At 46.4% G+C, this 23,255-nt stretch overlaps 1 protein-coding gene across 7 annotated transcripts; it reads left to right on the top strand.

Moving 5' to 3' along the window:
- The first annotated feature begins 18 nt into the window (after positions 1-18).
- On the top strand, positions 19-23,001 carry dlk2 (delta-like 2 homolog (Drosophila)). Of its 7 annotated transcripts, none has more exons than XM_039621886.1 (9): positions 19-229; positions 495-568; positions 1,587-1,672; positions 1,860-2,033; positions 18,395-18,506; positions 19,768-19,825; positions 20,028-20,158; positions 20,235-20,379; positions 21,372-23,001. In XM_039621886.1, exons 4-9 carry the CDS (start codon positions 1,968-1,970, stop codon positions 22,135-22,137), a joined length of 1,278 nt encoding a protein of 425 aa, XP_039477820.1. In that variant the 5' UTR covers positions 19-229; positions 495-568; positions 1,587-1,672; positions 1,860-1,967; the 3' UTR covers positions 22,138-23,001. The 7 variants fall into 7 exon arrangements, with proteins under 7 accessions (XP_039477820.1, XP_031592029.1, XP_039477818.1 ...); XM_031736169.2 differs by having other exon boundaries at positions 19-376; XM_039621885.1 differs by having other exon boundaries at positions 65-387.
- The last annotated feature ends 254 nt before the right edge of the window (positions 23,002-23,255 follow it).

Raw genomic sequence — 23,255 nt, 5'->3', positions numbered from 1 at the left:
AGAAGCAGGTGACGAGGCTACCTGGAAGGTGATCCGAGTGACGCACGTCACCTTCACCCCCTAACCTGGAGAGGAGGGCCTAAATCAGCTGGGAGCTGAACATCATGCTGATGATGAGAGCTCAGAATGAAGGACTGAGCTTTTTCAACGCTGCGGCTGCTCTAACGTGACGTCACTGCGTGAAAACAACAATTAAACCAGAGAAGAAGAAGTTTCAAGTTGCGCAGAAGTATGTGGACCGTGCTGTTTGTTTCATCTACCCCTGATGAACCTCCTCACACCTACAGACAGGCGGGCGGCGAGCAGCTCAGCGCGGAGACTTTCTTTACTTAAGTAGAAGTACAGATACCTGTGTTTAAAAGTACTCCGGTAAAAGGTGGGATCAGGGTCTGTGTTGGTGTGTGAGACTGTAGCTGTAATCAGCCGCTCACAGCTGACCCAGTAAACCCCGTGCACATGTGCCGTTTGTCTACCTGTTCCTCTCTACCTTCCAGGTGTTTCTGGATCTTCCTACCTGAACTGTCTGCCTTTCACCTGAGGTCACGCCCATAGAACAGAGTTCATTCAGGTAAGTTCAGGAGAGATGAAACGTTTAACTTCCTGGTTATTCTGTTTGATGAAAAGTGACCAATCAGAGCCCTTTTGTCATATCCAGGAGATTTCTGCTTACCTGGCTCCTCTAACGCTTACATCAGGGGTGTCAAACTGAAATGAGCCGCTGCTGGCACTGTCGTCTCATTGGACAGCCACTTTAGTGTTCAAGTAGTACAGAAAACAAACAAGAAACCACCCACATATATTTCTGAAAATGTTTGTTTTTCAAATATCAAATATTGTAAAGAAAAAACAAAACTACAAATGTGAACGCAGATTGTAACTAACTGAAGCCTTTGATTGAACGACCAAATAAACACATGGTTCTGTCTGTGCAGACACGTGGCAGCACTTCTGCTGTCATTGTGTTCGTGTTTCACAAAACCAAAGTGCAGACATGAGTTTGTGACTCTCTGACTGAACTAACAGCCTCAGCATGTTTGTACTCTCAGCTCATGTTGTCTTCATATTAAATCATTTTTGGCTTTTTAAAGAACTTATTGTAACATTGAACTCAACAACAAACAAATCCTCCCAAACAAAAAATCAAGGGATAAACTGCATTTTATTTCTTCACATCTATATACGGGGTGCAAGTAGGGGTGAGGTTGGCCGCCAGTGTCCCCCGAGCCGTGAGTTTGAGACCGCTGGCTTACATGATCAGATTCATCAGTCTGTGAGGCAGACACTGCATGTGTTCAATGAGGAAAGCCAAACATAAGTGACCAACTTATCCAGGCTTTCTTTCAAAGATGGTGGTTATCAAACGTCCCCGTTTCAGCTCTGAGCAGGCTGACATGTGACTCTTCAGCTGCACTAAACGATTCCTGTGAGCACTGCCTGCTTCAGTCACATAGTGACAATGATGATAAAATCTATAAGGAACATAAAACTGTAACAGTAAAATAATCCGAGAGCTGAAGCAGCAGAGGGGTTAATATGGTGCCACAGAGCATAAAAATAAAGATTTGAAATGTGTGGTCTGCTTTCAGTGTCCAGGTTAGAACACCTGAGGAACCCTAATGATCTCTGAGCTCAGGCCCCAAACTGCAGAACCTGGGAGAACAGGCTGACACAGGTGAGACAGAGGGGGCAGGGCTCAGACTCAGCTATTTGGATACCAGTGATGCTAACGAGCCCCTGACAGAGGACACAGTCACTAAGGAGAGGCTGGGATGCTGTCGCTAGGCAACCTCAGCTGTCAGTCAACTGTTTATTATTTACAGATGTTTGATTGTTCTTCTTCTGTGATGATTATTCTGCAGATCAGTTTGGACGGCGTGAAGCAGGCGGTTACAGTTTTGGTGTCTTTGTTCGTCTGTCGGCACCTGCAGTCAGGACTGAGGGCACTCGCTTCCCTGCAGTGTGGCAGCATGACATGTGACGTGTCGCTTCACCGTCATCTTGTCCCCTCTGCAGTGTCCCACTTCCTCCCGCAGGTCATTAAACTTTCATCCACCTGTGTGTATGTGTGTGTGTGTGTGTGTGTGTGTGTGTGTATTATGTTTAGACCCGTCCCCAGGAGTTTGAAGGCATTTTTGAAAATGTTACAGTTAGGTCACGGTTAGGTTTAGGCTAAGGGTTGGGGTTGGGAAAGGCATTATGTTAATTAGATGTCCCCAGAAGGATATGAAAACACAACTGTGTGTGTGTAAAGTGATGATCTGCAGGAAAATATCAGGTCACATGATGGCGCGCACACAGCAGCCGCCGAGCTCATCAAGTCTTCGCCGCCCAGAAAGAAGAAGACAATGTCCAGCTGTTCCACAACAATGCCCCCCACCCACACACACCATCCACCCCTCCCCCCCTGGGGGCACAATGGCTATGGGAGGAATGAGAGGAATGAAGAACACGTCGGTGGTTTGAGTCCCGGCAGCTGTTCGCGTCTCTCTGACCTCAGGAACCAGCCGGCAGGAGGAAGACTGCATGAAGAGGAGCCGGGATTATTTTAGACTACAGTCAGGGATTAGACTCAGACACCATCACAGCAGGACAGGAAGGACACGGACACGCCGAGGCTCAGGCAGTTTCTCTAAAACCAGAACCAGAGCAGAACTGGGCCTGCTGGTCTCAGTAACCGTCACTGAGGACTGTAACCCACTCACAAGATTTCTTTAGGTTAAAACTTGTTCTTGTCTCAGCAGTCAGGCAAAAGTCATTCTGATAAACATCAAACACTGTTTAGTGCTTCTCTCCAAGCTCAGGGGTCAGAGGTCAGGGATCATCACTGATAACAGCCTCACAGGGTTAAACACAAACTGCTGTGGCCCTTCAGAGACGCAGAGATTCTCAGTGAAACCTCACACTTCCCAAGCATGTCGGTGTTTGCTCTCAGGCTGAAACGGCTGCATGTTGGGGTCAGAGGTCACACACATTGGTTATTAATCACCCTGAGAGTGGGTATGTGTGCGCGAGGCTTCCTCAGCTGCTGCGGTGATGCAGGGGTCAAGGCTGAACCCCCCCAGGGTAAACAGAGCTTCGCTGTGACTCCAACACGGGAATCTCCCAACTGCCCCAGCTACAGGTTACACCATCATCAACCCCTCAACACCACTGCTACCTATAATGACCCACTACCCACCGCAGGCCAAACCTCGGCACACGCTCAGATCCAGATACCGTCATGGGAGGATCGAGTTACAGCTAAGCTGAAGTCAAGTAACCAGCAGGTATTGATTATTGATCGATAGATATATGCTGCTGAGGATGGAGGAAGCAGGCGTCATAGCCTCGTCCTCCACCCTTAAATCTGCGACATGTTCCAGCCACACAGATCCTGCAGATTGTTAAAGATCAGGTCCAGAGGAGCCCTCTGAGAGGGCCGAGGACCTTCTCACAACAGCGACACTTTGTCCCGTGAGCATAGCCCGAGTTCCCTGTCCACCCCAGGAACACCTGGTTCATCACCTGAGCAGGACCAAACCATCATCGGACAAAAATATCTGTGAAAGTGTCACACCCCCTCCCCGTACGCCTGCTCGGCTCCAAACCGGAGCCATCAAAGCTGAGCCCAGATCAGCTTTAGTCCCACCGCCCGGGCCTCAGTCTGACTCTGAACCAGGTTCCTGCTCTCTGAGCTTCAGGGTGATGATCCCTCACACACTGCCCACTTTCATCTGTTTCCCCATTTTCACTGTGGGAAAGTCGACAAAGTGCATTCTGGGTAAAGGTTCAGCCTGGTGTTGGTGTTCATGCTCAGAGATGAAACTGTGACACCTGGAGCAGGTAATAATCTGGTTTTGTGGATATCTGCAGTGTTGAGCAGTTTAACCAAACCGATCTGACACCAGAACCAGTTTGAACTGTTGGGAGGTTCCAAACAAAGGTCAAAGGTCAAACTGTGGAACAGTCTGAGGAACCTCCTCAGGCGCTGTTCAGTCTGCTGAATAAAGAAAGGTCTGATTTGTGCAAAGTGGAGCTGTTTCACAGCTTCAGGGTCAAAGTGAAGCTTCTCCTCTGAGAGCTTGTCGTTACCTCAGAGTCTCTTTAAAACATTTAAAAGCACCACAGTGTTCCAGGCAAGGCGAGTCCGAGCCTGCCGGGACGTGAGGCGGCACCCGATCTGAAGGCGGATCTGATTCAGTAACAAACGCAGACGGCGCTCGGCCTGCTGGGAGCTGAGGTGCAGAGACATAACAGACGAGAGGAGGATCAGATAGAGGAGGGAGGCCTGAACAAACACTGGGGGGAGGAGAGGGGGAGGAGACTCCAGGAGGACCACAACTTGCTGCAGGCGAAATATTTCAGTGTTTTTCCGCCACCTCCAGTTACACAAACTGTGAGCCACACACACATTGTGCATTAATCCCTGCCACACAAACACAGGGGCGTCCTGCTGCCCCCTGCAGACAGTGCTCTGACTTACAGGCTCATCGTTGCATCCAGCTGTTTGTGGGAGTCTCCGCACTGAGTGTATTCATACCTGCTTCTCCACAGCAGCGACTTCAGTAATAAGTTTGCCTTTACTACCGTGAAGCCTCGCGTGGCGGCTGGGTTTGCCACAGGAAGTTCCCGTAGCACAGAGGCTAGCCAGCGTGATGCTGTAAATGTTTACCTGCAGACTGCGCAGGTGGTCAGAGCGCTGTCACCTGATCCGTCACTCAGACTTTATTATAGAAACCTTTCATAAGTCCTCATGAACGTTTCTGTGAATTGTGGCGGGAGTAAAAGAGATGAGCCGTGACAACGCCACAGGCTCGACCTGCCTCCTCAGTCAGGTGAGCCGGCGGTTTGTTGGGACATTTTCAGGAAAAGTAGTCACATGTTTAATATCATATTCGTGGTTTTTGCTGGTTTTCCTGTTTAAAGTCAGTGTGAAGAAAATGAAGCTGAAGCTTAGAGGAGTGTGTTCAGCTCCGAGCGTAATCGCCCAATCAGCACCCATTACACCTGAGAGCCCTGCTCCAGGTGAGTAAACCTGCTGTGATCACATGTAACAGCACACAGCCCCTCCTCCACACACACACACACACACACACAGAGGGGGCTGTGTCGGGGTCGTACCCTGCAGAGGGGGAGTGTTTACTGAGGAGGGGAGGACGACCGGAGCAGCGCCTCCCCGTCGTTCGTCTGCAGCTTCAAACACACACACTCTGAACGACGGCGCAGTGTGTGTCCCACAGTGTTTTTGTGTGTGCATGTCCGAGTGTGTGTTGGAGACACGGCGTGGACGGCAGCTGAGTACCAAGTTGGTTTGTGACAGGGGATCAGCGAGGAGGAAGCTGCCAGCTCGAGGTAAGCACCCTAACAGCTCAGAGCTGTCACTGAGCACTGCTGCTGCGTAGTTCAGAGTTCCTGAGCCTCAGATCGCAGATCAGATCGCAGATCACGCTCTGGCTCTGGTTTCCAGGCTGCGCTTTCTAAACTTTGCAGTGCAGCAGGTACAGACTTCCTGACATCTCTGATTGGTGGGGGCTGCTGGATGTTTTCTTTGGCTCGCAGTTATTTTTAAGACGTCTGTGTCGCGTGTCAGAAGGTGACAAAACCCAGAAACACTGAAGTGTAGTAAAGGTTTCTCCTTGTGTTCCACTGGGTAAATTCAAAGAGTGAAACAGAGTCAGGAACAAACATGACGTAAAGATCATGTGACTGTAAGGATCACTGGGACTGAGGAGACATTGACCCAAAAACTTACAATTAAATACCAAACAAAAAAGCTTCTCTTGTTCTGTGGTGGTTTAATGGACTACAGCGTCAGCTCTACCTCTGACCTCTACAGAACAATCGGTAATTTTGTGTTTTATTTCCTAAAATGTAAAGCATGACGTGGCGCTGTTTGTTTCCAGCTCCTTATTTTTGTTCTCTCACTCAGAGCAGCTGTGCTTGATTCACAGCTCATAATGAGCCTTCTTTGTCTTATACCAATGGGCTCCTCCCTTTTTCTTAGCTAGCTTTCTTCTGATTTGCTGCCAGCAAGTGGGTGGGACTACCATCCTCTCTCTGTGACATCATACAGATCCCAGAGCAGAAAAAAACTGATAAAGTGAGTGTTTAGAGCCTGAGCTGTGGATGTGGATGACTGAGCACAAACTGTCCTGTTTACCATGAACATCCACCAAAGGAACACGAGTCACATGACAGGAAGTAAATGTAAACCTGCCTAAGAGTCCATTCAGTGATAACCTTTGGTTCCAAAGTGGAGCCCATGTTTCATTCAGTCAAACCTGCAACCAGAGACTGAGCCTGTGCACTGAGCAGGGCGTTCATTTGCTCTCAGACTTCCATACGTTCAGATCAGAGGAGTCACCCCCTGCTGGTCATCGGAGAGAAATCAGGTTTCAGGCAGTCATTCTTTTGAATACTGAAGGCTCAGCTACAGTTCCAGTCCCGAGCCACCCAGGTCTGTCCTCAGGCCTGTGCATATGAAGGGAGGCTAAGAACCATAATAACCTGAACAACAAGAACATGAAGGTGGACGACGTGATGTGTCTGTGAGGGAAGCCCATATATCTAAAACAGGCTCTGCCATTTAGAGCGCTACAGCAGGAATTCAGGCATAACTGGCTTCTGTCAAAATGTAAAAGAACCCACCCACCACTTTAATCACACTCTAGATCTTGTTTTAACATATGGCATAGAAACTGAACATCCTGAAAACCCTCTGCTGTCTGATCATTTCCTGATAACATTTACATTTACAATAATTGATTACACAGCAGTGGAGAGTAGACTTTATCAAAGTAGATGTCTTTCTGAAAGTGCTGTAACTAAGTTTAAGAATATAATCCACCCACTGTTATCATCTTCAATGCCCTGTACCAACATAGAGCAGAGCAGCTATCTGAACGCTACTCCAACAGAGGTCGATTATCTTGTTAATAATTTTACCTCCTCACTACGTACGACTCTGGATACTGTAGCTCCTGTGAAAACTAAGGCCTCAAATCCGAAGTACCTGACTCCGTGGTATAATTCTCAAACACGTAGCCTAAAGCAGATAACTCGTAAGCTGGAGAGGAAATGGCGTGTCACAAATTTAGAGGATCATCATTTAGCCTGGAGAAATAGTTTGCTGCTTTATAAGAAAGCCCTCCGCAAAGCCAGAACATCTTACTATTCGTCACTGATTGAAGAAAATAAGAACAACCCCAGGTTTCTCTTCAGCACTGTAGCCAGGCTGACAAACAGTCAGAGCTCTACTGAGCCAACAATCCCTTTAACGTTAACTAGTAATGACTTCATGAACTTCTTCACAAATAAAATTTTTATCATTAGAGAAAAAATTACCAATAATCATCCCACAGATGTAATATTATCTACAGCTACTTTTAGTACCATCGATGTTAAGTTAGACTCTTTTTCTCCAATTGATCTTTCTGAGTTAACTTCAATAATTAATTCCTCCAAACCATCAACGTGTCTTTTAGACCCCATTCCTACAAAACTGCTCAAAGAAGTCCTGCCATTAATTAATGCTTCAATCTTAAATATGATCAACCTATCTCTAATAATCAGCTATGTACCACAGGCCTTCAAGCTGGTCGTTACTTATAGAGCCATCTCTAGATCCAGCTGCAGCAAGTGTCCAGGCCAGATTAGGCAGGTGTGGTGTGTGGCTCTTCCTGACATGTGGAACCATCAGGTGGATCAGGACCTGCAGCAGCTGAGTTAAATGCTGTTCAGGGCAGTTTTACAGTGAGGTTTAATGGTCCCTCAGCTCTCTGCTTTAAGAGGAAAGAAAATATTCACCTTCATCAGGAACAGCTGGCGTTGCACAGACGGTTGGCAGTCATTATACGTCATGGTTCCATTGGTTGGTGCTGTGTTCTTGAAGTTATTGAAGGTTTTACCCTTTCACCTCCTGTGTGACTGAATGTGAGGATGAGTTTCAGTTTTGTTGTTTTATCATCTTGTGGTTTGTTTCAAGCTCGGATTTCACACTAGACTGCGAATCTGAATGTTTCTGTAAACCTGTGAAAGTGATGCTGTGTTTTCAGTGTTATCATTCTGTCAAACTCATTAAGCTGTTACTGAGCGCCTCTAAAGCAGTCTAAATAGAGGTTAAATAGAGGTTTTAGGTTAGCCTAAAATGGTTAGCCTAAAATGAGCCGATGCAGGTTAAACACAGAACTGGAACTGGACAGGGAGAACTCCTGCTCATGTGAACTTTGACCCCAGTCATAATTATCTGTAAAACTCTACAGAGCTGCAGTGATGTTTTCACATCTCGCATTTTGGTTAACAAAGTAGCTCAGTAGCTCACTGCATCCAGTCACATTAATGGAAACCGCTATTATGGATGGATGGATGATGGATGGTATGAAGTTAGACCCTTTACACACGTACAAGACACGGACGTGGTGACAGCGCTTCTTTATTTTGACATTCGGTTTTACTGTGGTTTTACAATGGGACACAGACACTCCCGCTCCGCTCTCACATCCGCTCTCCTCCCCTCCGACTGTCAATGTGAACATATAAAGAGTCACAATCACATTTACATCCCAGTACACCTGTTCACCCCGCCCCTGTGCCGCCCCGGGAGCTCAGTGCGTCACCCCTCCTCTGCAGCCGGCCAGAGGGGTGGCGTGGTCACACCCACGCCACAGATGGATGGATGGATGGATGGATGGATGGATGATGATGGATGGATGGACGGATGGACGGATGGACGGATGGATGATGATGATGCTGGGTGATGGATGGACAGATGGCTTGAAGCATAGATTGAAGAATGGAAGGATGGATTATGGATGGGTGGATGATGGCTGGATGATGATGGCTGGGTGATGGATGGATGGATGGATGGATGGATGGATGGATGGATGGATGGATGGATGGATGGATGGATGGATGGATGGATGGATGGATGGACGGATGATGATGATGCTGGGTGATGGATGGACGGATGGCTTGAAGCATAGATGGAAGGATGGATTATGGATGGGTGGATGATGGCTGGATGATGATGGATGGATGGATGGATGGATGGATGGATGGATGGATGGACGGATGATGATGATGCTGGGTGATGGATGGACGGATGGCTTGAAGCATAGATTGAAGAATGGATGGGTGGATGATGGATGGATGATGATGAATGGATGGATGGATAGATGGATGGATAGATGCATGGATAGTTGGTGGGTGGGTGGATGGATGGATGGACGGATGGATGGATGGATGCATGGGTGGATGACAGATGGAAGGATGGATAATGCATGGGTGGATGACAGATGGAAGGATGGATGATGATGATGATGGATGGATGGATCGATGAGTGGTTTGTATCTGAAGATGTTCTGTGATTGGTCTTGTCCAGTTAGATTCAGTTAAACGCAGCCTCACGGTAGCGAGCAGAGTCTGCGGTGAAATGTTGCAGCTCTGAGAGGCTGTTTGACCTTTGACCCCAGCAGCAGGCATTATGATGCGTGAAGACACGGTGATGCGAGCCGTGTCAGATTGATGATACCCTCAGAAACATCACAGTGGGGACAGCATCTGCATCCTGCCTGCGTCCATGGCAACCCGCCGCCCCTCCTATCCCCATTCTCTGACTCTGTTGCCAGGGCAACGGCTCCGACCTTCAGAGCAAGGCACCATTCTCAGTGTTCCTGTTAGCAGATCGTTCTCCCCCCGGAGGTTTAGAGTTTGACCTGTCAGAGCCACCGACATCAAAGATGCTCTAAGATCTTCCTCCTCATCCGCTTCCTGGCTGCCAGCTGTGTGCACTCAGCCTCGACCTCGCTCTCACATTTATCGTTTCATTTCCTGAAACATTTCTGCACGTTTCACCTCGTTCGCCCCCGTAAACACCCCATAAATCCCCCCAGCTGTGCAATGGCTGGAGTCCTTTTGCACCATCTCTGCAGCCTGATGTCTGCAGGTTCGATGAAGAAGCTGACAGGTGTGAAAGCTGGCTGTGCCGCCAACAGGAAGTGTGACGATCTCTCGCCAACTGTCACTTTTCTCTAACGTGATGGCCGCCGAAGTGTCGTCAGCCTGAGGCCAAGTGTTTACCAGAGGAAAGGATCCAGTCATGGACACCCCTGATTGGTTAGGATATCTCTGCAGTGAGGCAGCTGAGGTTACTTCAAAACGTCTCTGAAACTGACCAATCACAGGTCTGTGATGTCATGGACGCACATATATTAATATGTTAATAAAACAAATAAGAAAATAATTTTTAAAAAATCAAAATAACAGGAAAATGAATAAAAAAATTAAAATGAAATTCACGTAAAAACGCTGTAATAAAAACTAAACCAAATAATCTCGCCGCACACAGGCTGACGGGTGGTCGGCCTGCGTGCGGTGAGATGAGTCAGCGAGTTCATTCTTTTAGCCACGCCCTCCAGTTATTAAACACGATGGTAGAAAAACACATGGCAAGTTTCCACAACACACCAAAACAAACACACGCCGATGAAAGCTGAAGGTGTGTGTGGTTACACTCAGGCGTGGTGGGGGGCGGGACCTTGCAGCCCTGTCTCCACCCCCTGTCGATGCTGCTCACATAGACCGCTGGTTTATTTCCACAGAAACACTTGGATGCAGTGAGTCAGCTGTGTGTGTGTGTGTGTGTGTGTGTGTGTGTGTGCTGAAGCATTAAATTGGCCACCTGTTGCCATCTCTCCTCACACACTCCCCTCATTCTTCTCTTTCTGGAGCAAACAGGCAGGATAAAGACTGTGTGTGTGTGTGTGTGTGTGTGTGTGTGTGTGTGCTGTGGTATGCCAGACACACTGATCTGGCATGTCAGTTCCTGTCCGTGCGGAGGTTGAGCTCGTCGCTGTAATCTCAGGAAAAATGATCCCGCGCACTTTCCCGCCTGCCAGTCGAGCGCGTGGGCAGAGCGACCTGAGGCGCCGTCGCTATAGCAACAGGCTGCGAGCATGAAGACAGGCCAGCTCAGAGCGAGCCACGAGCACCTGAAGGAGGACAGGGAGGGAGTCTAAAGCTTCGGCAGCAGGTAGGAAGTCACATGACCCAGCTCCAGACGCAGGTTTAATGAGATAACAGTGATGGCGCCTCTGCTGGACACCAGAGGTTTAATTTAATTTAGGTTTAATTTATTTATTTAGGACAGAGCATGTTAATGAACATAAATATTAAAAAAATTACATGAATGTAAACATACCAGATTATAGCCAAGGGCTAATTTCCATCTGTTGTCCTTAAACATAAAAAAAAGACATAATAATTCATAAAAATTCATCATTCATTCATAATAAAAACTCCATCACCAAACTTACACATACACACCATTCTGTTCCCAAATAAAACATTAAAACTATACAACTTATACATGATCACACACTTGATTTGTCCATAACCAGTTTTTAACCTTTGCCTTAAACAAATTGAATGTCGAGCATTCTCTAATGGGTTGAGGAAGACTGTTCCACAGATGGCCGCCCTGGACAGAAAGGACGTTCTGCCCAAATGCTGTCCGTCTGTGGGGTATAAACAAGTCTCCTCGGGTTGTAGCTCGAGTGGTCCCGTCCAATGTTCCCTCTAAGCTGCGCACGTGTGCAATTGCGCACTGCTGGCACGGTCTCTGCGCACAGAAAATCTGCGTTGCGCACAAAAAAAATCTAACCTGAATTGAAATTAAAATTAAAACTTTAACAATTCTGTTTTGCAGTGTTAGTCAGTGAGTGACTGGCTGCTCCTGTATGGGATTAGAACGATGCCACCTTATCCTGTAGTCCAGCCAATGATGAGATTCACATTCGTATATACGCAGCCAATCAACGTCGTTGACAGGCTATGACAGCGTCCTTATGTGCCGACACCGGTGTTTTAGCGAGCAAAGCGGCGTGGCTGATGTGGAGTGAAGCCACGTTAATGACAACGTGTCCAACCATTGGAGATGTGAGCAGGACAGACGGAACAACTGACGGAAAAAGTGTGGACTTTATACCAGTTTTTAAATTGTGTTGATCGGCCACGTAAAACCAGAGTTATGATAAAAAATATTTGCAATGTTTGGTTTTCTTCCTGTTGTCTAGTTGTTAAGAAACGGGGGGAAGTTTTAGGAGTGACGGCGGTGTTCTGAGATGGAGAGATTTGAGACGTTTAGCGCAAATCTTGTGTAGTTAGTGTGTAGTTAGTGTGTAGTGTAGTCAGAACAATGAGGCGGCTGCTGAATGTTACAGGTGTTACAGCAGTGATACATCTCCTGTTGTCAGGCCTGCAGGTATCAGGCTGTTGTTCTCCTTTATCTCATAGTGGACAGAAACTATTTTGGAGTGGTGGCACAAATAATTTGTGTGGCATCAGATTTGATGCAGAACAGCTGATTGTTCTGTAAATAGTTTGAAATGTTTGTTTAAAAAAACGCCTTGGCTGCATTTAAAAAAATAAATAGCTGCAAAAAACTTTGTTGTTTGCCAAACTGAGTTACTTTTTTGAAGAAGTAACTATATAATTAATTGCCCAACATTGGTCATTATATCCTGTATTTTGCAGACAGAGTTACAGACTCTCTCCCAGACCACAGACTCATAATACAAGTCAGAGCTTTATGAAAAAAAGAAAAGAAAGAAAGTTGTGTTTTCGAAATTGGAGTTCAAGTTATTTTTACTTCCAATAGTGTTAACATACTACACAGGTCATGAACAGGATTTTTTACATTTTCATTGTAAGTGGGCTAAAGCAGTTAATTAAAAGTAGTCTAACATAAATGTAAATGCTGTAATTTGATTATTTTAATAAACCATGTAACTTGGATGGATTAGATGCTGGTGTGACCACAGTGCACACGTCTGATGTCGCTCACAGTGGTCCAAGGGACGCTCAGGGAGTTTGTGTGTTCGCTCAGGCACATGAAAAATTAGAGGGAACATTGGTCCCGTCTGAGCTTTCTTTATGCCTAATGAACTGCTTTAGTGGTCGTGGAGCAAGGGAGTGTAAGACTTTATATACTAAACACACTCTTTTAAGTTTCACTAAGTTATTGAAGTTCAGTAATTTATGTTTTTTTTAAACACATGACAGTGATGGTGGGAAGTCGGTTTTTTGTCAAGTAGTTTTAAACTTCTTTTATAAATGTTTTCAATAGTTTAAGGGGCGTTTTGAAAAATACATACAGACAGTTTTTGAGGTGTTCAACATTAGGCATGAGTCCTCCAGCCAACTATGCATTAATGCTAAAGCAGCTGTAAGATCTTTTGCCACCTGCTGGACACTATTTGCTTGCGTATATATAATTGCATCATCCGCATGCATTTGAGCAAATATATTTGGACAGACTTCAGGTAAGTTATTGATAAAAAGAGAGAACAATAAGGGCCCAAGAACAGATCCTTGAGGAACCCCTGTATCAGTCTAAATATGGAGATTTAACCCCATCCAACACCACACACTGTTTCCTGTGTGAGAGATATGAGGCAAACCACTGAAGAGCCTGACTGGAGATATTAAACTGAGTCAATCTGGACAACAATATCTGATGGTTTACAGAGTCGAAAGCCTTCTTCAGATCTAAAAATACAGCTCCAATACAGGGACTCTTGTCCAGCAAGCTCTTCAAGTTCTCCACTAACATACACAGGGCAGTATCTGTGGAGTGATGTGCCCGAAAGCCAAACTGCAATGGATGTAATGAGGGTTGGGTGTTTTCTAGGTGAGCAGTGAGGAGTTTAACCACCCACTTCTCAGCTATTTTAGATACGACCGGGAGTATGCTTATGGGGCGATAATTAGCCATGTCAGTCTTCACACCTGCTTTGAAAATTGGTGTAACTGCAGCAATTTTCCAATCTGTTGGAACAATGGAGTGTTCGAAAGACATATTCAAAACATGAGTTGTTGGACGTACAAGCAGATCCATATGTTCCTTTAGGAAATTTGTGTTAATAACATATACATCAAGTGCTTTTGATTGTTTTAAACCTGTAATTAGTTTAGCAACTTCAGTGTCTGAAATATGAGTGATGGTGAACAAATTTTGACCAACATCATTCACATTATCAGAGCATATGACTGAGACTGATCTCCTTAACCCTTTAAAGCCGGTCAGAGCGGGCACGCTCCGTTTTGCGTAACTATTTTTAAATCCCGGTAGCTCTGCAACCACGTAAGCTAGAGCAATAATTTTTTTTGCATATGAGACCGGAGGAGTTGTACTTACATCTTATGCCATCAGCTTGTCCTAGGTCACAGTTTCCTTCCCCATATAGCTTTGCAAAAACTGCATAAAAAGCACTTGCAGCAACAAAAACATTATATTCCAGAAACACGCTTTGTCGATCCGATCAGCTGTTCATAACACTTCCTACGCTGGAATAGACGTCAGCGCGAACTTTCGCATGTCCGCCATTACCTGCCCGAAGTGACGTCATTTTCGCGGAAATGTAGGTTTTTTTACTATCAGGGCCTCAGAGCCTATACTGGTGGTTTTAAAAGTTATCTTTGACTTTATGACTTTCTGTGTCGTTTCTGGGATGCTTAGAACTCAAATTGCACTGCTGGAAATAGTTTATTTTGATGCATATGCTGCTTTTTTGCAAATTTGCACTATAATATTTATTTTTGTTTTTCCTGCAGTATATAAAAATTGGTGTATTTCAAAAATAAAACTATGAAGACACTCAAAATAAATTTCCTGTGGTGGGAAACTATTTTGTGCAACTTTTTGTATTCACAGTTTTGAGGATAAGACTCTTAAATTTCTCTAACTAGAAATATATGTTAAAAAAACAAAAACGATTTTCAATTTTTTGTAGTTTATTGCACTTTTTGCAATTTATGTAATTACTATGCACTTAATGCATATATATTATTAAAATTTGGGCTATAATGGTTGTATTGATGTATATCAACTTGAAATGCTCCCAAAATTGGCACTACAGCATGTAAAAATATAATATAAGCTCTGGCGGACTTGGTTCTATGGTAGGTCTTAAAGGGTTAACAGATGAAATAAAGAAAGTGTTTAAGTTACTGGCAATAGATAGCGGCTCTCTAACAATAGAGTTATTTACATAAAGTTCAATTATATTTTTACTTTTGTTTGAAGTAATTGAAGTAATTTATTTAAGTGTTGCCAGATAATTTTACCATTACCTTTGGCTCTTTCAATTATATTTATAAAAAAATTTGCTTTGGCCTGTCTCAAACTTCTTGTTACTTTGTTCCGCATTGAAGTAAATCTCTGTCTATCCAGAGTTAGACCTGTTTTCAGGAACTGTTTTAGTAATTGATCTCTTGTTTTCATTAAATTCTTGCACTCTTTGTTTAACCAGGGCAAATTAGATGTTGTCTTTATTCTTTGTCGACCTCTAATGGAGTATGTTGATATAACATCCTTGACAATGTCAGTGAAGTGACTGCTGCAGAATTGTGGATCATCACTACACAATAAAGGCTCCCAGTTAACTGATGCTAATGCTTCTGCTACATTTTGTCGCTGACTTCTTGGTATAAATTCATAAAAGGATCTCCTATTAGATGAACTGTGAAAGTGATTCTTAACCCGTGATTTTATAAGTTTTCTAGAAAATAATATAAAATTGTGGTCTGAAATACCAGTGATAAAATTATAAGATTTAATAATTCACTTGGGCTTATTACTGAAAACCAGATCTATTTTAGTTTTAGAGTGTCTCGTTATTCTTGTGGGTTGTTCAATGTGTTGAGTAAAGTTCAAAGTCTCCATTATGTCCTTGAGTGTTTTTCTGTCCTTTTCACAGCCCCAGTTGACATTAAAATCTCCCATTACAATTATTTCATTAGACTTATTATTTATAGTATGATATTTAAGTAATATCTGTAGTTGTTCATAAAAAATATTCTTTGCGGAAGGAGGGCGATATAAACAGATCAACGTTAATGACATTTCTGGGGAAAGAGTGATTTTAACAGAAACATGTTCTATTTCAACATCTATTGGTGAACTAAGTAAAGAGCAATCCAGGTGTTTTTTTTACATACACAAGTATTCCTCCTCCTCTTGTTCCAATTCTATCCCTTCTGAATACTGTGTACTCTGGAAAGACAACCGCAGAAGAACTTGTGAGCCAAGATTCAGAGATACCCAAAATAGAAATATTGGAATTGCTTAGAATATGTTCCAGTTGCTCATGCTTTGGTAACATACTGCGAATGTTAATGTGTCCACATAGAAGCCCCTTTGGTTTATTTTTAGTGTCCCAGATTACTTTAGCCTGATTAAATGTCTTGCAGATCTTTGTTCCTCTGTAACTTTTAATAGCAGGATTTCTTGTCCTTTTGTTGACAATGCTATGAGCATTTAATGATGAGAAACCCTTTACCGGAGACTGTAGTTTGGGTACAGCAGGTGGGGGCCCAGGCAGCCAAGATGGGGGCCCAGGCAGCCGCGTTGGGGGCCAAGGCAGCCAAGGTGGAGGCCCAGGCAGCCAAGATTGAAACCCAGGCAGCTGAGATGGAGACCCAGGCAGCTGAGATGGAGACCCAGGCAGCTGAGGCAGAAACCCAGGCAACTGAGGCGGAGGCCCAAGCAGCTGAGATGGTAACCCAAACAGCAGAAGTGGAGGCCCGGACAACAGGGGCGTAAACACTATTAGCTTCAGATGTAGCCTTACTAACTGGGACGGTGGTTGGAGCACAGTTAATTGAGGTGGAAAGCAATGCAGAGATAGCTGTGCCCATAGGCTAACTAGGCTAATTAGTTGTAGCCAGTCCAAATCACTGATGTTTGAATTAGGTCCAGGATTTAGTTCTATATCACCAGCCAAAAGTAGCATCAGAACAAGTTTCAGAATCTCCAGCGATAGTTGTGGAGTGGTATAGTGGTATATTTGATTGTTCATGTTTACCTGGGGGTGGTCTAGCATGACCAAAATCCAAGAATCTTGTGAACAAAAGATGTTGACTCCATTTGGCTGGGAAAGTGGTATAATTATCCAGCTTTCTTGGACAGCTGTGGGTGGAGGTTCATTTCTGTGTGCTGGGGTCCGGCGTACTGTACAAAACAGGAAGTGACATCAATAGGAGGAAAGAGAAAGCCTCGACCGTGATGTTTCGGAACCGCTGAACATTGCTCACAATGAGTTCTCCATCAGCTGCTGTATCCCGAGGCAGCGCCACTCTGCCGAGCCGCTATCAGGTCACACCTCCTCAGGTGTGGAGCTCCTCAGGGATCAGGTCTCGGTCCTTTTAGCGCCTTTTTTGTCCATCTCTGTATGAAAGCGATGTTCACTTGAGCGATAAGCTCCTCCCTCATTCCTGACCGTCAGCTGATGACTTTCAGACTCAGCAGTGAGAGGACTTCCTGTCTAGACCCCTGAGGAAAGGGCTGGGAGACGGTCACATCGTGGACGCCGCCCACTGTTCGGCACAGATCTGTGCCTGCAGACGGGTTAGTTCGTGTCTGTCTTTTCAGCTCCACCAACGACCCTCCAACAGCAAGAGCTCGCTGCTCAGAGGAGCTGCCCACTTTCAGAGGGACCTCAGAGCAGCCTTGACATCATCGAGCACCATTGATGATGTCACCATTGGCAACGGGAAGTCTCAGTGGCAGGAAGTGCAGCGATGTCACAGCTGAAGCTGTTAGGTAACAATGACATCACCGCGAGGGCAGAGAGTGACGCCGCGTTTGAAGGGAAGCTTCAAATGCTGCTTCACTTCCTGGAAACATCTCCTCTCCTGACCCATGCTTAACGACAGAAATCACACAAACGCTCCGAGAGATCCCAGCAGGAATCCCAAGATGTGGAAGTACAGTGACATCACCTCAAACAGGAAGCATCACTCCACTTCCTGTCTGAGCTTCGGCACCTCGTTTCCGATGCTCTCCATCTTTTCCTTCACAGCTTGTCTCAGATGCGCCGCGGCATCATCACAGATCAAAGTGCTGTTTGAAAAGCGGCGTCTCAGCTTCACGCACCGCAGAGACGCCTTTGAAAAGCTTCCAGGAGTCAATGCGTGTTCGATCTGGGGTCAGCTTCCTCTCGCCGTGTGACCGCGGCGCTGGGCTATGTGGCTCGTGTTCACCTTCTTTTTTGCATTTTTTGGCTCAGACTTTTATTTTGTAGGATTGGAGATGGTGTGTCCGCTTTGGTCAGCTTCCAGTTGCTCTGTATCTGTAGCGTCCTGCTCCGTGATTGTCCCTCTTGTCTCCGCCTTCCTGACCTCCTGACCTCACACAGTCAGTCGTACCCATCGGTCTTCCGGCGTCTGTTGATGCTCTGTCCTTCCTTTGTGGATTTAAAAATAAAAGCCTTGTGTTTGGTTTGCGTCTGTTGTCATGTTTCGTGTGTCTGTGCTGTTCGGTTACTGAGCGTGTTCACATTTACCTGCAGCTTGTTGAGTCTTTGCTGTGTTTATGACCCTGCAGGTCACGTGACCAGCTCTCCGTTCTCTGTTTCAGACCGTCGTCTTTGCCCCAGTAGATATGTGGGTGCTCAGAGCCGCAGCCACCACGCTGGCGCTCAGCTGCTGTGTCCTCCACGGTATCATCTCCCCGCCCTGCACAGGTCAAGGTAGGTCACATGATCACATCTCCTCCTGCTGTGCACCAATCACTTTGCAGACTGCTGCTTCAAGGCTCAGCCATCGATCAGAGGCTACAAACTTCATTTGTCACGATGCACACGAACACGAGCAAAATCAAATATTGCAACCCCAACGCCGCTAGCTGTCGTCACGTGTTTCAGTCAAACATGCTAACGTGGAAACACGGTGTGATCCACACTCACAGTTTCTTCTGTCTGAGGTAAAATGATCTTATCCATCCGGATGGATGGATCCTCACTGAGCACGCTCCGAGGTACTCGGCGGGTCATTGTTCCTACTAATCCGGGCTCTCCCAGCTGTCAGCCGGAGCCCCCTCGCTGCTGTCTGACCCGTCTCACATAACTCTCAGCTGCTGCTACAGTTATGAGAGGCGCGCTCGCCGTTCCCGGCAGTTCCCAAAATGGCGTCTAGATAAAAAACACTTTGAGGGTAAAGATAATGAAGATGAAGAAGAAGATGATGATAACGCGATGAGGATGATGACGATGATGAGGGGGATGGGCGCACAGTCAGAGAAAAAGATGGAATAATTAACAACAATGAACGCAGGGCTGAAAAATGGGGTGGGTGTAGCTCAGGTGGCAGAGCAGGTCAGCCACTAACCAGAAGGTTGGTGGTTCGATCCCAGGCTTCTCCACGCTGCATGCCAAATATCCTTGGGCAAGATACTAACCCCATGTTTGCCTACTGGTGGTGGTCAGAGGGCCCGGTGGCGCCAGTGTCCGGCAGCCGCGCCGGTGTCCGGCAGCCTCGCCTCTGTCAGGGCAGCTGTGGCTACAATGTAGCTTGCCATCACCTGTGTGTGAATGTGTGCATGACTGAATGTAGTGTAAAGCGCTTTGGGGTCCTTAGGGACTAAGTAAAGCGCTATACAAATGCAGGCCATTTACTATTTAAATTAAAGCAGAGGTCAGGGACTCCACCTGTTTACCTGCCACACCTCAACACATGATTGCATCCCCTCAGTCTCTCTGTTGATTGGCTGTGATTGGCCAGCCAATCAGGCCAGGTTTCTGGCTCTTTCACCTGCTTTTATAGTTTTTCTTTGTTTTAGGTAATGAACGTCAGTTTGTTGCTTCTGTGTGTTTGTATCTCATTAAAGGGGCACTGTGACATCATGTGTGGATGATGTCACAGTGACATAATCCTCACAAACGAAGAGCTCTGCTGCTCTTGGTTAAACATCTGTGCAGGTGTGACTGATGTAACCTGTTTTTCACCCTGCAGAAACTGACTGCAGCTGCAACATCGCCAACAGCCACTGTGACGAGTTCAGAGTCTGCAGGTGACAATCCATCAATCCATCAATCAATCAATTGTCCATCACTGCCCGATCAATGTCCCGGCTGCCTGTCAGCTCGTGGCTTATTCAGGAGGACTTTACACAGGTGTAACTCACCTGATCTGTGTTTCTGTCACAGATCTATTTTACTAACCTTCCACCTAATGTCTCCTTGCTTCCTTCTTTGCTTCCTTCCCGTTTCCAGGTGTGACCCTGGCTGGGACGGGGAACTGTGCGACCGCTGCATGCCGATGCCCGGCTGCGTGCACGGTTCCTGCGAGCAGCCGTGGCAGTGCACCTGTGAGCCGGGGTGGGGAGGGCGCTTCTGCGACAAAGGTCAGAGGTCACCTGTGCATTAACGACATCTTTCTGTCCGTGCGTCTGAACTCACCTGTCTCCTGCTATCTCTCAGACCTGAACGTGTGCTCGCAGCAGCAGCCGTGTCAGAACGGAGCCACCTGTGTGATGCAGGACAGCGGCGACTTCACCTGTCTGTGCCCTCAAGGTTTCCACGGCAACAACTGCCAGCAGAGGACCGGCCCGTGTCACCAGAGGAGGTGTGAGCTCGTCTTATGGTTCAGAGAACGCACACTAACATGATCAAACAACAAAGTGTTTCCTGTTTTTCCTGGAATCTTTTCCGTTGAATTTATTTTTAATAATTAGCTGAATAATTATGCTGATTAACAAGCTTTGTAATTGTCACATGACTCTTCAGCAGCAGTAAAAATAAATGACTTCAGTACATTTGACAGATTTTACTGCAGTAAAGGAGGAGAGCACGTCTGTGAGCGAAGTAGCTTCAGGTGCACACACTGGTGTCGACCTGCAGACCATAAACTGTAGAACAGATGGGCATGGCCACTGTGAGATCATTGATTTGAGCGTTTCAGTTAGCACTATGGATGAGAGGGCGGAGCGTCACATGGACACAGATTTCTGCTAATCAGTGCTCCATGCAAATAAAATCCTGAAATTGGAGCTCCGCCTTCTGGACGCTCTGTTAGTACACTAACCTCACAGCAGCCATATGATTGGCCTGATGATGTCATTAAAACACGGTCATGAGGTCCAGTTTAGGGACTGCTGCCTGTGTCACCATCCACCTGTCTGTCAACTAGGCCACACCCCTAATAATCCAAACATTAAGCCCAAAACAATGTGGGTGTTACATTTGTCTCTGACTCCTGAAATGAACCCCAGATAAACTGTCAGAGTCTTGTCCCGCATACAAAACTGTGTCATCTGCATATCCTGACACTCTTCTGCTCTCGTCTACTTCCTCCTCTCTTTATTCTGTAACAAAAGTTTAATACAGATGTTATGGAGGGGACGTTATCTACAGAGCCCAGAACAGTTTGTGTATCAGGCTGTAAACACGTTCATTTCTGCTGTAAAGTTTTAACATGGGTCTATGGGGGCTGACACACTGCTGCCTCTGCTGGACGGTAGAGGAACAGCAGGTTCTGGTACTTCCTGTTTATGACCCAGACATTGATGTTTGCTGCAGACCTGCTGGTTTTCTTATCTTCCTCTTCTCTACCTGCAGGTCTCCGTGTAAAAATGGCGGTCTCTGTGAGGACGCTGACGGTTTTGCGCCAGAGCTGACGTGTCGCTGCCTGGCCGGCTTCACGGGGCCACGCTGTGAGACTGACATTGATGACTGTCTGATGAAGCCGTGTGCCAATGGCGCCACCTGTGTGGATGGTGTCAACCGCTTCTTGTGCGTCTGCCCTGTGGGATTCAGCGGGCGCTTCTGCACCGTCAACCTGGACGACTGCGCCAGTCAGCCGTGCCTGAACGGGGGCCGCTGCCTTGACCGCGCCGGCGGCTTCCACTGCGTCTGCCAGCCTGGCTTCACTGGACACGTCTGTGAGATGCCAACAAGTAGCGACGCCGGCAAACCCGGCTGGACAACGGTTGGGTGGGAGGGAGGAGGATTTAGGGGGAGGAACCAGAGAATCACGACTAGCAGCGGCGACGGTAGGAACAGCAGCCGTCACGGTGACAGACTGCTGAAAGTGACTGTGAGTGAGCGCAGTGGTGCCGGCCTGTCAGACGTTCAGCTCATCATCGTGCTGGTGCTGGCAGGGGTGACGCTCACCATGGTGGTGCTGACCACCGCCCTTGTTCTGCAGGGTCACTGCAGGAACTGTGGACACACCTATTGCTGGTCCTCTGTGACATCATCATCGTCTTCACAGAGAGGACAGAAAAGCCACCAGCGAGCACGGCCGGACGAGGAGGAGAGACAAATCAGTTTTCTGAGTGCAGCAGAACCAGAAAAGAAGAAACTCAACACGGAGGTTATTTAGACTGACCGGAGGGGGTGGGGACACAGCTCCACCTGCCTCAGGTTCAGCTCCCAGCGAGCACCTGAACTGTGACATCATCCATGTTGTCACAGGACGACTGAATGGATAGTTTAAACCCCACCTACATTACCCAGGGTGCACCTCTGCAGTCAGCTCAGAGGGGCTTGTCCCACCTGCACTGAGCGTGTGGAGGCTTTTATTTTGAAAATGTCATTAGAAACTGAAGCTTTATTTTATAAATCAATAATTTATCAACCCATTTCTTATAATCACTTGGAAAATAAAATCGTGTTAACTGTGAGTAGATTGACCTTTAAAAGAATCTGACTGACATCATCAGCCCACACTCGGCCACGCCGAGCGACGCAAAACAAAAGTCCAGAATTTAAACGTGGATGAAAATCAGACGGAGTTCTGACGGAGGTTTCCAGAAGTTTTCAGATGGAGATCTGTGCTGCTTGGCTCCGCCTTTTTATTCTCAGACTGAGCAGCTTTGCATGATTCACAGTTCAGATTAATCCTCCTGTTTTAGCTTTCTTTGATTGGCCAGCTTTCAGAAAGCTGCAGCTTTCTGCACAACATAAACCGTTAAATGAAAGTTTGGCGTCGCCGTGGGTTACTGAGTGAAGCCTGATGGGACGTGACCACAGTGAAATCTACTCGCATCAAAGTGAAGTGCGAATATGTCACAACTGTATTTGTATATAACGTGTTTATTTATTGTATGGTGTACATGCATGTGTGCTCCGCCCACACACACCACTGTCAGACCTCATCACGTTACAGGGACACAAACGCAGACTGAAACTTCTGATGTCACTGAACAGATCCTCACGCAGACATTAAAGCTGTTTCTGAACTTTACCACACGCCTCCTGGGATCTTTCATGTCTGAATACTTGATGCAGCAGTCTGAATCTCCACCAGGAGGCGTCTGAGCCTGCAGGAGTCCTGATCCAGGATCCCCGAGTCAGTCTGGATCACATGCAGGACTGAACCGTTGACCTGCAGGTAGGAGTCAGCGGCCTGGATCTGTAGCCACTGACGTGTCTTCAGGTTTAACGCTGTCTTTTCAAGCTCTTCTTACGCAGTCATGTTGCCATGGTAACACAGGAAGG

Source organism: Oreochromis aureus, linkage group 13, assembly GCF_013358895.1.
Source record: "Oreochromis aureus strain Israel breed Guangdong linkage group 13, ZZ_aureus, whole genome shotgun sequence".
Classification (NCBI taxonomy): Eukaryota; Metazoa; Chordata; class Actinopteri; order Cichliformes; family Cichlidae; genus Oreochromis; species Oreochromis aureus.
The sequence above is the reverse complement of the archived record's forward strand: the minus strand, read 5'-3'. Positions and strand labels throughout refer to the sequence as shown.